Source organism: Mauremys reevesii, linkage group 1, assembly GCF_016161935.1.
Source record: "Mauremys reevesii isolate NIE-2019 linkage group 1, ASM1616193v1, whole genome shotgun sequence".
Taxonomy (NCBI): domain Eukaryota; kingdom Metazoa; phylum Chordata; order Testudines; family Geoemydidae; genus Mauremys; species Mauremys reevesii.
The window spans coordinates 42256734-42270001 of record NC_052623.1 but is presented as its reverse complement, the minus strand read 5'-3'; the positions used below and the strand labels follow the sequence as shown (position 1 = coordinate 42270001).

The 13268-nt window shown below is 41.5% G+C and overlaps 1 protein-coding gene and 1 long non-coding RNA gene across 6 annotated transcripts in view; one reads left to right on the top strand and one right to left on the bottom strand.

The window, feature by feature from the left end:
- LOC120399035 overlaps nucleotides 1-13268 on the bottom strand; it is an 87196-nt gene that overhangs the window by 8270 nt on the left and 65658 nt on the right. For all 5 annotated transcript variants that reach the window (XR_005594903.1, XR_005594908.1, XR_005594897.1 and 2 more), the window contains 2 exons: nucleotides 4861-4953; nucleotides 183-225 (listed from right to left, as the gene is read on the bottom strand). This is a non-coding gene — a long non-coding RNA (uncharacterized LOC120399035). The remainder of the gene's footprint in view (nucleotides 1-182; nucleotides 226-4860; nucleotides 4954-13268) is intronic.
- POGLUT3 (protein O-glucosyltransferase 3) overlaps nucleotides 1-13268 on the top strand; it is an 84365-nt gene that overhangs the window by 32776 nt on the left and 38321 nt on the right. The window contains exons 3-5 of the mRNA XM_039526814.1: nucleotides 123-279; nucleotides 5143-5200; nucleotides 9315-9441. Coding sequence (XP_039382748.1) covers nucleotides 123-279; nucleotides 5143-5200; nucleotides 9315-9441 — 342 coding nt within the window. The remainder of the gene's footprint in view (nucleotides 1-122; nucleotides 280-5142; nucleotides 5201-9314; nucleotides 9442-13268) is intronic.

Below are 13268 nucleotides of genomic sequence, written 5' to 3'. Positions count from 1 at the left end.
TTACTGCCTGCCTTTATTCAGGCATGCAAAGATGTAGCTTATTTTTGTATGGTTTAAAAAAATTAGATTTAACAACAACTGGAAATGAATCAAATATTTGCAACATTTTAATTTTTTTTTAGATCCTAAAGAGTTTAAAATGTCATCACCCCAAAATCCACAAGCACAAAAGAATGTCTCACCTTCCATTCTGGGATTCAGAACTCCTTTCGCTTCACTCTTCTCCTTCAAAAAATCAAGGAAGCACAGTTTAAAGCACCAGACTCAGCAGCAACCACGGTGAGCTATACACAACCGTGTTCATTCTACTGCTTAATGGTAGTTAGAAAAAGAAAATGAATTGTTTCATGCCTCGCTTGTAAAACTTTGTGTACAGCTCCATTTAAATTAGATGATTCTCCAGCCTACTGCTTTCCACATGTCTCAGTAGGAGCATGATTTTATTTGGTTATGTAACGCAAAGTTATCAGTTAAATGTCAGAAAGAATAAAGACTAAGTAGAAAGTAAGGGCCAAATTCCCATCCTTAGATGAAATTTCATTTGCTCAGGCTTTGCACAAAAGCTGCATGGTTGTTACAGTCTCTGGGCTATAGCACCGGCTCTCGCCCATTATGCCCCTTCTTCATGGGGCTTGGATAATAGATTCAAGTAGTTTGTAGACACATTGGCAACACCTCACTGTCAAACACCTCTTTGTGATGCAATGTTGTTGTTTGTTATTTATATTGAGGTAGTGCTTGGGGTCACCAGTCATGGATTAGGGGCCCATGGTAGAAGGTCCTTTTCAAACACATAACAAAAAGGTGGACCCTGCTCTGAAGAGCGTACGGACCTATTATAAGACAAACTTAGATTGTAAGCTCTTTGGGGCAAGGACTGTCTTTCTTGTTCTGTGTTTGTACAGAGCCTAACAATGTGGGGTCCTGACCGGGGATCCTAGGTGCTATAATACAAATAATAAATAACACGAGACAACAGATAGATGCAACAGCAGACTGGGGGAGGGGGAAGAAAGCACAATGTAGTAATGAGACAATACTGATCAGTATGATAAGTAGTTGTTTTCACACACCAGCTACCTAACAGTTGGTGAGGTTTTTGTATCACAGCAGAGGAGAGTTTTAAGGTGGGGTTTGAAGAGGGACAGTGAGGTAGCCTTGCAGATGTTTCCAGAGAACTCCTCCCTAGCAGAGTAGCAAGGTGACCATAATTGAAAATTAGTGGCCCCCTGTGAGTGCTGGGAAGCAGATACTAGCCGTGGCACAGCACAGTCCAGCTATTCCCTCTCCTTCTTCGCCCTTGTCATAACCCCTACACTGGGGACTGGGAGCAGGACCAGTGTAGAGCTCTCTCACCATCCTATGCAAACTACAGTGGCCCTCTGTATAAGGAATATTCAGGGGGCCATTCCCACAGCATAAAGGGGCATTTGTGTAACTGAGAAAGAGAATAGGGTTTCAGGAGGGATATATATATTGGTGTGAAATCAATCTTGTGGGATGAGATCAAATGAAAGCAAAGCATAGGGGGCTTCAGACTCTTCAATTTGGCAGCCTTTACCAGTATGAAAATGACTTTTTTTGAAAAAGCAATAGAAGATGCATATAATGGTATGTACTCACTGCTTCGGTTTTCCTGATTCTATATTTATCCTGATTTTTCAACAGAAAATGTATAAAATAGATCTTGGGTTCAGATGATCTTGACCAGTGGTGGGCATGTCAGGGTAATCCGTTGGCGGCCTGTAAGACAGTTTGTTTACGTTGACTGTCCACTGGCCCAGCCGCCCGCAGCTCCCAGTGGCCGCAGTTCACTGTTCCCAGCCAATGGGAGCTGCAGAAAGCGGCGGCCAGCATGTCCCTGCAGCCCATGCTGCTTCCCACAGCTCCCATTGGCCGGGAACAGTGAACAGCGGCCACTGAGAGCTGCAGGAGGCCTAGCCTGCGGACGGTCAATGTAAACAAACTGTCTCGTGGCCTGCCAGGGGATTTCCCTGATGGACCACGTGAGGCATGCAGGTTGCCCACCGCTGATCTTGACTCATTACAAGGCAGAATTTGAAACATAAATAGCAAGGCTATTCTGATGTGGAGCTGAGCCAATTACTGAATATCCTAGTCACGTCTCCCTATTGAAAACTTCTCCGCCCTTTCTAGGTGTTGTCTTGGCATGTGACTTGTTTTATGTGTAGACAAAGCAATACAAATACTTTGCCTGTCACCAGGTAAAGTTATTTGGAGAGTAAGTGATGTACAATAGGCAGCAGCACTGTAAGTCATGTAAGTAAGCTTGACTGGCGGAAGCCTGTAAACAGCTAGGTATTAGCAACTGTTTAGATGGTACTTTGTCCCTTTTGTGCAAAAAAAAAAAAAAAAAGTCTCACCTGCTGTGGGGTGTTTTTGTTGTGGGGAAAATATTATGGAAGGCTGCAAAAAGAAGTCTATTTACGTGGAGCTATTTAAGAGGCTAATAAAAGGGTTGTAACACCAAAGTTGGCAGTAAGTAAAACCGGTGATTATTTTCCATTCCAGGCATTTGATGTTGTAAATTATTCTTATCTTCTTCTTATAGATTATTTAAATAGCGTTTCTTTTTAAATGTAACACTTAAGTTTTACTTAACTAAGTGTTTTCAACATGCTTGCATAATTTGATGGTTGTTTACTGGGTACTGTGTAATGCTCATACGAACACTAAAAGTAGACTGCGATCTGAGAGAGAACCCAGGCATGGGCCATTGCAGATTAGAGCCTGACTGAAACTATCTTATTGTGTATTATTATTAAATGCAATCACTCTTAGTGTTGCACTCTGTAATCATCTGTCTAGCTACAGGTACCTAGTTTCATGTTTGGGGTGTGTGTGTTGGGGGGGGAGGGGGGTTGGGGTTTATTTCTGGTTTCTATAGTAATGAATTTAAGAAATACCTGCACGTAGGAAAACAAACCTTTAATTTCAAAATGCTGATAAACTGGATGGAGTTCAGAGTAGAGCAATGAGGATGATTAGGGGGCTGGAGGGACTGATATAGGACACAAGATTATTGTAATCTTGTTTGTATAATTTGACTAGGAGACAACTAAGGAGGAACACCATCATCTATTACTTAAAGAGTGCTAAGAGCAAGGATGGGGGAGAATTATTTAGGATGGTGCAAGGAGGTGTAACCAGGAGTAATGAGATTAAATTAGGAAAGTGAAAATTTGGCCAGAAACCCCCCCCCAAAACATTTCTGATAGCTAGATCTACTGGAAAGGGAAAAATGGATGTCCCACCACTTGGAATAATTAAAACTGGGCTAGGGACAGCACTTGCAAGTGTGCTGTACAGAACAATTCTCCATGTGCAAAGTTGAAGCAGCCAATAGAATTTTTTCCATTTCTAATGGAATAAGACTTGAGATTGTTTACAAAACAGAACACCAAACTCACTGCATTTGGTTTGAAAGAAATCATTGTAAAGATTCTAAAATACCACAAGCTCAACTCTAGATTGTGTTAAGTGTTAATGCATATTCTGCATCATTTTAGCTTAAAACAAAAGTTAAATGTGGCTTTGAGATCTGATTCTGAAACCCTTACACACACTGAGTAGTAATCCCATTGACTTCAATGGGAATATTCACATGATTAACTGCTATCAAGCAAAGTTAAGGAGTGAAGCAGGCTCACAGAGTCTTATTCTGCAAAGCCCATGGAAATCAAAGGGAATCTTTCCATAGGCTTCAGCTGGTTTTGGATGATGCCCTATATGAGGAAGGGATCCTGATTTTAACATTCCCAATTGCAAAAACACAAATACTATCCCTTGCAACTGTTCTTCCCTGCCTGCAAGCGCATTACAACCAAATGACAAAGCACAGTGGGAAGAAAGACTCGAATACACAGAACATGCCAACAAGCCAGTTTATACTTGCTGCTGAAGCACAATAAAATAATTTACCTCAGTCCAGTGAAAGCCTTAAGAACCAAAAGGAAATAATGACTGTAAAAAAATCCTTTCATAGACAGGATTGATCACAAAAAATGAGAAGAATAAGCAAAACAAAGCCCTCTGGGAGGAGGGCTGAACAGTTAAGAGCAACCATAACAAGGCAAAATTCTTTTCAGTACCCTTTCGGCAGGGGGATAGGCATGTTAATTTTTAAACAAAGGTCTGCAAGTGGGAGAAGGAACCATATCTTACTGCGATGGGGTTAATTTCCTCATTTGAATTAAGAACATTTTTTTTTCACATGTATGGGTACAAATTCATCTTGCTTTACTCGCGTGAGTATCCCCAGTTCTCTTTTCCTTTGGTTGGCTGGTTGGTTGGTTAGATGTATACACTCATTCCATTAAAAGGAGTGCCCATCCTTTGCTTTTGGCACCCCTGGACACGTTTAAAAAACCACAATTCTAAAAATACATTATTTCATATACAACCCTCTCTTAGCCAGTAATTAACGTTAATGCAGCAGCTGAAAAATGGCTGAAGATCCTTACAAGGACTCCCACCAGAGTCCTGGCAATCCCTCACAACCTGGGAAAATAGTTAGGCCTTGCAGTGTGCAGTGAAAGTTGAAAAATTAGGATTATTTTGGATGGGTGGGAGCAAATTCCCCAGGGCCTTAGAGAACCGTCTGCCAGCTCCCCCTCTTTCTTATACAAGTGGGGTGCCCCTGTGATCTCCACTGTGGCAATTTGGGACAGGAAGAGAGACAGTCTTTCACATAAGTAGGTCTCGGGTCATTTTGAGCGTTATAGGTCGTATAACCAAAACCTTCGATTCTCCCCAGTACTTAATACATTCTTGTCATTTGGAAAATTACCTAAGATTGCAAAATAACCATTTATGTTAGAATGACAGATGCAGAGTTACCTTACTGATATTCCAGCAGCGTAAATGCCATTAATCTGAGGTCTCTTCTTGGCTGTTCACTTGGAACATTAACACGTTGCAGATTCAAGCACCCTGATGGGTGAAAAAAATATATCATAAGATGCATTTGAGAAACAACATGACAATCTCTGTGGACTCTTCGTAAAAAGTATTTTTGGAAGCTTCTTGCTGGGTATTAAAAGGACGCAAGCTGGCTGTTTACTCCCTTGTAAAATGTTATTGCGTTCATCTTCAAAGCAGCTTTTTAAATTCTTTTCACAGATATGACAGCTTTGCTCTCGGCGCCCATACATCTTACAAAGTTGAGGAAATGGCACAGGTAAGTAGCTTGGCAACTTTATTGTCAAAAATGTTTAAAGCAGGGAATATTTACTAGTCCACTGTCTTTGTAGAATAGACATTATGCCCAGCTGGCTACTTATTTTATTTAAACATGACTCTTGCAATTCTGTATTTAAATACTAGGGAAAATTCATATGTGGTGTAAGCCTGTTGAATTCAGTGGTGTCACACCAGGGATGAATTTGCCCCATTTATTGTACGAGTATCTCCAAAGAAATCCGAAGTCTAGCTTTTGCGGTGCGGTTTCAGTTCTCTTTAACAAGGAAATTATTTAATAAATTACTGCTACGAGACAAACACAAAATACATTTTGGCAATAGTAACTAAAGCATAAATAAATGGGAACTCACTTTGAACAAATATTTGCCGTTTGGATTTATTTACAATTGTTAAGTTTTATTTGTTGCATTTGTGCTTACAAACAGGTTGAGCACATATTCACATGATTTCTGTCTTCAGTGCAAGTTTAAATTCAGATGCAGATCATTCAGATTCTGTTAGGCAAAGTTTCTGCCACCTTTACTAGTTCCGGTGATGTCAGTGGGACTGTCTGTCTGGTAATGGACTTCTCAATGGGTGAAATTCACCCCCATGCAGACAGCCTGCACGAAACCTACGAACCACTTAAATCCTACTTTTAGGCCTTAAGTGTGAGTTAAGCGGGAGTTAAGTGTGAATTAAGGCCTTGTGCAGGTCTTATGCATGGGGGGGGTGAATTTCACCCAATGGGAGTAAGATTTGGTCCAATAGTATTTTATTTCTGATTCAAGCCCTCAGTGCACAGAACACCCATACACTGAGAGTGCTATGTGCTGAGCGTTTGCAGGAATGAGGCTCTTTGATGTCACTATGAACTACTTTAGCTAAATAGAGCCTGGGCACTAGGAAGGCTCCTTTGTGTTCTAACTTCAGATGATTTGTTTTGGCTGGATGCTCCAGATTGGTAGCACAGAGACGTTTCAAGCATGAGGCACCAAATTCCTCTCTGGTGTAACTTCAATGTAATCCTTGGATATCAACAGAATTACACCTGGGATGAAGTTGGCTCAGAGTCTCAGTTTTAACCATTTCACTGCTCTGTATTACTAACATGAACTCTGTTATATGGTGTAATCAGAGAGGAGACAACTGTCTTGTCTACACTTACAGTGCTACACCAGTGCAGCGGTAACATTTAGTGAAGACACTACCTACACTGACGAGAGCTTTTCCCATCAGCGTAGATACGCCACCTCTCCAAGAGGCTGTAGCTGTGTCGACAGGAGAAGCCCTCCCATTGGCATAGGGCTGTCTACACCAGGGTTAGGTTGGTTTAACAACATCGGTCAGGGGTGTGGATATATTACACCCTTGAGCAACATAGTTATACCAACATAAAATGGTAGTGTAGACCAAGTCTAAGAGGGAACATAAGGGTATACAAATAATAAATGGTATCAAGAAGATAAGTTGGGCACTCCTACTTACCCTCTCTCATACTTCCAGAACAAGGGACTATTCCATGGAACCTAATGGCAGGATTTAAAATTGATAAAAGGAAATACAATGCCCAGATATATTGTGACAATGAGTTCCTCAGGCTATCATTGAAACAAAGATCCAAGCAGGATTCAGAGAGAGACTGGATGTTTATATGAATAACAAGAACATCCAGAGTTATAAAAGAAAAAAAATTTTTTTTTAAATGAGAGTGGGACCAAATGCTTACATGTAAATCAGCCAAAATCCATTGAAGGCAATGGAACTATACTGATTTATGCGAGCAGGGGATCTGGCCTCAAGAATTATGGAAGCCTCCGTATTTCAGAGCATAAACCAGCCTCTTAACTGATGGGGACTAAGAAGAAACTTTCCTTCTGAGGAGGTAATTAGTTGACTGTCTAATGCAAGGTTTCTTGCATTTTCCACTGATGCACCTTGTGCTGGCTTCTGTCAGGTACGGGATGCTGGACTAGATGAACCATCTGTCTGATCCAGTCTGGCAATTCCTGAATTCTTATGGAATTTTGGCCCTGTATTACACAGGAATAAAGGCGCATTCACTCTTTCCAGGTGCATTTGTTGGCTCTGCACCAGTCTGATCGATCTTGAGATCACTCAGAACAGGGCAGGAAAGACCATGAAGGGACCTCACCCCCATTCCATGGTGGGACCCACTGAGGTGCTCAGTGGGAGGATAACTCATACAGTCAGCATTCTGGTCCTCCATTTTAGGCCGCCTAAAGGGTGCTCCCTTCTCATGATGTGACCCAAAGACTTCTTGATGCTAACTGGCAGAGGTCATTGAGGTACATAGGGGCACAGCTATCCCCTGGGTTCACCAAAAGAATGTCATATAAGGTCTCTAATGAAAGCCTGTGTCACACAGCTCATCATAATCAGGGGCGGCTCCAGGCCCCAGCACGCCAAGCGCGTGCTTGGGGGGGCATGCCGCGGGGGGCGCTCTGCTGGTCGCCTTCGGCGGTTTGCCTGCGGAGGGTCCACTGGTCCCGCGGCTTTGGTGGACCTCCCGCAGACGGGTGGAGCCGCGGGACCAGCGACCGGCAGAGCGCCCCCCGCGGCATGACGCTGTGCTTGGGGCAGCAAAATGTCTAGAGCCGCCCCGATCATAATAATTCTGAGATGTATATACCAAAACAATGTGAGGAGTTTTGTATATATGCTGAAAATTGTGTTCTCTAGGCCTTCTAGTTAAAGGCAGGTTCTCTCAAAGGTAGCTTGCCTTGAGGCAAACTTCTCCAGTCAGGAGGTGAGAGAGACACTTCTCTCCTTAGCTAACCATTGTGTATCTCACAATGGAAATCTGTTAGCATACTGAGTCTAATGCTAACGAAGAGCTTGTGGAGATTTCAGAAGGAAATTAACAGGAAGAGTAAACTGCAGGAGGAAGGGAAGAACCCTGTTTTCAGAGGAAAATCAAAGGTCTGGGGTCATATCTGCGGGTGCAGAGAGATGCTCTGGCATCCTTCAAGCTGGGAAGACAAGCTGGCAGCAGGCTTGATCTTATGACAAAGGGAATCTCAGCCACCCTGGTTGAAAACGCTGGGAAAAAGACTTGGGGTAAGCTATCCTGTAGGAGACTGGAATGCCGTGTGTGTTAAGTTTAGGCTGTAGCAAGCATGTTATGATTTTGTTTTATATGTATCTGTTTGTTTCTAATAGTCTTACTGACTATCATTTGAATCTCAGTTCTTTAATAATAAACTTATTCTTGTTTTCACTGTAAATATATCTAAGTGCTGTGTGTTAAATGGAGCAGTGATCCTGTGTTGAATCTAGTAAACTGGTGTGTGCTATTCCTTTGGGAGCAGAGAATCTGAGAATTGTGTGAGTGGTCAGGGGATCAGGGGCTTGGCACTCCAGAGAGACGTTTGGGAGCTAAGGAATTGGTGTGCGCCTATAGCTAACCTGTACAGAGAGAGCAAGGCCTGCAAGGCAGTGCTTGTGTTGCCATAGGCTGGTGGAATTAGTGATTATGTGAAAATACAATTTTAAAACTCAAGAGTAAAGCATCACAAATGGAATTTGTTTCATTAAAATATTACTAATGTCTTAACTGTAATACTTATAAAATGCTACTAAATTAGTTGTAGTATTGTGTAAAGATGAAATCTGAGTATAGGAGAGGTGACTGTGGTATTTGATTATTACATTTTTTTCTGGGAAGTGAATACCACCTCTTGTTGGGGTGGGTTGTAAATGTGCACATTAAAGAAGAATGGATTAGGGAAATTTAAATTACAGAGGCAATATCCTACTAGAATGTATGTGGAGGTGAAATGAGTAAACAGCTAACAACTACAAACAAATATCAGTTATAATACAAACCCACCATTAATGTGCTCTGGAGTGTGCTACAGCCTCTGGACAAGAAGATGGACTAAAATCCCCCCAAAATCAAGTGAAAGTCTGAACTATAGATAGTTGTATTCTGTGTAGAATTTAATTCTTCACACACGCAGCACGGTGATTTCAGGCATATATTATTTAAAAGAATATTAGCACCCATGAGGGTTTTCTCTCCTCTTGTCCATATTAAGATTTGTTTTGCTATGAAAATAAGCTACACAGTCTCTTAAACTTCTCAACAGGCTGAAACGTGCAACTCATCTTTACCAGCTGAACTACCTGGTAACTTATTTGATGCAACTCAAGCTGAAATGATGGAGGACAGTGCACCTGTATGGAATGAACAGCTAGAAAAAGAGTTTTTCAGTGGTAAGTGTGTGCACTCATGCTGTTTTTATACTGTAGTACCAACAACACACGTGTAACTGGATATGGGAGACATAGGTGCTGGAACTACAGGTGTTGAGGGTGCTGCCGCACCCCCTGACTTGAAGTGGTTTCCATTATATACAGGGTTTACAGTTTGGCTAAAGGACTCTCATCACTCCCACTATAAAAATTGTTCTAGCACCCCTGATGGGAGATCCTTTCTATAAATGAATAGTCTCTCTCTATAAGTTGCTCATTGCTTCCAAATACGGCAGCTACTTCTTTTTTATTTTGTCTGTCTCATGTTTACAATAATTCGAAGACTCATAGACTTTAAGGTCAGAAGGGACCATTATGATCATCTAGTCTGACCTCCTGCACAATGCAGGCCACAGAATCTCACTCATCCACTTCTATAACAAACCCGTAACCTATGTCTGAGTTATCGAAGTCCTCAAATTGTGGTTTGAAGACCTCAAGCTGCAGAGAATCCTCCAGTAAGTGACCTGTGCCCCATGCTGTAGAGGAAGGCAAAAAACCTCCAGGGCCTCTGCCAATCTGCCCTGGAGGAAAATTTCTTCCCGACCCCAAATATGGCGATCAGTTAAACCCTGAGCATGTGGGCAAGACTCACCAGCCAGCACCCAGGAAGAATTCTCTGTAGTAACTCAGATCCCATCCGATCTAACATCCCATCACAGACCAATGGGCATACCTGTGATAATCAAAGCTCAATTGCCAAAATTAGGCTATTCCATCAGACACCCATCCTTCTGCACATGTAACTCCCATTGAGGTCAGTGTGTAGCTGAGGCTAGCCTTATGATTTGTAGAGCCCCAAGTTGCAGGAAATGAGAGGAGCCATGAGTTACCTCCCCATCTGGGCCCACTACTAGAGGGAGTGAATGGGGCTAGCAGCCAAGTCACTTCTTCCTTTCTGGTCTCACTGCTGGTGAGGGAGGTAGGGACAGACAAAGCTCAGACTGGCCCACAAGGATGCAAGGAAATTTATTCTTCCATGAACTTTTCTGGCACCCTCCAAAAAAGTCCTCCCTAGTACACTGCTACCCAGCACCCATGTGTGGAACAGCTACACCAGTTTTTCACTTCGAAAACATTATTACAATATGGGGAGAGGGTATGATTAGGAGGCAGTGAGGGGGGGGAGGCATGCTAGAGGGAGCAGGCAGCAGGGGGTGGCGGAGTCTCTCTGGAGCCCCCAGGGCCATCATTTATTTTAGGCAGCAGCCATCACTGCTCAGGCAATGCCCAGAAGCCCCTTTCCTCTCATTTCTCTGGAGGTCCTTGCCTCCTCTGTTTGACACAGGGCCAGAGAGAGCACTGCAGAATTTGACCGTGATGTGAGGTCCTCAAATTAGTAAGGTCCCTAACAGCCACTTGCTTTGCTTGTGCCACAACTGGCTCTCTTATGGTCCCCACTCTCTGCTGTCCTCAGCAGAAACTCAGCAAAGCAGAGAATCTGAGGTTTGCACTGAGCTGTCCATGACACTCAGAGCTTTTTTTATTTCAGCCTTAAAAAAGGTGGGTGATGGACCATTTTTGTTTACTAGTACTCAATTCTTAAATTCATCCCTGGTGTAACTTCTAGATGTATTTAGTTCATATGGATGCAAACTGAACACATTAAACTGTCATTGCATAAATCATCCCTGTGATTGAAAGTACTCCCAGTAAATTCTTTTTATCAGACATGGCTATCTAAAATTCATCCCAGTTAAACAAGAAATTCAATGTTTAATTCAGTTTAATAGGTTAGTGTATAACTACAACTTTGTTGACAGAGTGAATCAAAAGTTCTTACTAAATTTTATTACGCTTTATCATCACCTAGGCTATCAACCCATCTGACCTCCACAGATTCATAGAATGCCATTGCCAAGCACTGCATGTTATAGTCCTCTTATAGAAATCATTGAAAGTGAGCAATAAGTGATAAATTACTTAGGGTTATCAATTAATCGCCATTAATGCACGTGATTAATGCAAAACAAATTAATTAGATTTTAAAGAATAGTCATGATTAACTGCAGTTTTAATCGAAATGTTAAACAATAACAGAATACCAATTTAAAATTTATTATAAATATTTTTGGATGTTTTTCTACATTTTCAAATAGATTGATTTCAATTACTGTACAACACAGAATACAAAGTGTACAGTGCTCACTTTATATTATTTTTTATTACAAATATTTGCACTGTAAAAATAAACAAAAGAAACAGTAATTTTCAATTCAGCTCATACAAGTACTGTAATGCAATCTCTTTATCATAAAAGCACAACTTACAAATGTAGATTTATTTATGTATTTATTACAAAACCACATTTGTTTACATTTATGAGAGATAATGCTGCTTACTTCTTATTTACAATGTCACCTGTAAGTGAGAACAGACTTTCTGCATGGCACTGTTGTAGCCAGCGTTGCAGATATGCTGTACTTTGTACGCCCCTTCATGCTTCGATCACCATTCCAGAGGATATGCTTCCATGCTGATTTGGGTTCTGTTTGATAACGATCCAAAGCAGTGCAGACCGACGTGCCTTCATTTTCATCATCTGAGTCAGATGCCACCAACTTGTTTGTCTTAATACTAGCTGAACAAGAAGTAGGACTGAGTGGACTTGTAGGCTCTACAGTTTTATATGGGTTTGGTTTTGAGTGCAGTTATGTAAAAAATAAAATAATTCTACATTTGTATGTTGCACTTTCATGATAAAGAGACTGCACTACAGTCTTTGTATGAGGTGAATGGAAAAATACTATTTCATTTGTTTATTTTTATAGTGCAAATATTTTATAATAAAAAATATAAAGTGAGCACTCTACACTTTGTATTCTCTGTTGTAACTGAAATCAATACATTTGAAAATGTAGAAAATAAAAAAAATTATACATTTCAATTGGTATTCTGTTATTATTTAACATTGTGATTAAAACTGCAATTAATCGTGATTACTTTTTTAATCTTGTGATTAATAGCAATTATATTTTTTTAGTTGTTTCACAGCCCAAATACTGAAAATGTTCAGCTGTTTTATTTACAACACATTCCAAGCTAAACAAGTTTAGGACATGCAGGGCTACTCCATGTGCTCCTTTGAATGTTAATATCTAGAATGCCCTTCCAGCTCACAGCTACATCATAGCGTTGTCTATGCTCTGGAAACATACAGAAAGATCTGAGCATGCTCATCAGCACCAGGCCCAGATTACACCTTCTGTAAACTAGACAGCAAAGTGCCTCCACACCATTAAATACCCCAGCTACAGATCCCAACATGCTCCTTCCACCCCCACTCCATAGATACCGCTCCCTATGCACAGACCCCTGAATGCCTCTCCCACCCTACATATACCCCGACAACCCTTCACCAGCCTCCACTTATCCTGACAGCCCCCCACATCCCAGTAGCTCTGACCTGTCTTGCTCACCACAGCCCCCAAAACCTCAGCCCATCAGCCACAACCCCATCAGCCCCCTCCAACATCCTCCCCCCATTCCCCTTACAGCCTCCACAACTCACCCTACTCCCACCCCATTCCTTGCAACCTGGAACATAGGCTTGCAGCACCACTCAGTTTTGGGGGGTTATCAGGGGCCCTCTTGAGATGGGGGGGTCCTGTGCAAGTGCACTGAGTGCACATTGGTTAATCCATGTCTTTTCTACTTGCTTTGTAAGCTAGAATTATGAAAGGTTCTTCCTACACTTAGCTGATGAGTCTAAATTAAGAATGCAAACTAAGGTGTTTTTTGTTTATTTTTTTTGTTAGTTGTTTTTGCTATTTGAAACAAACACTGGC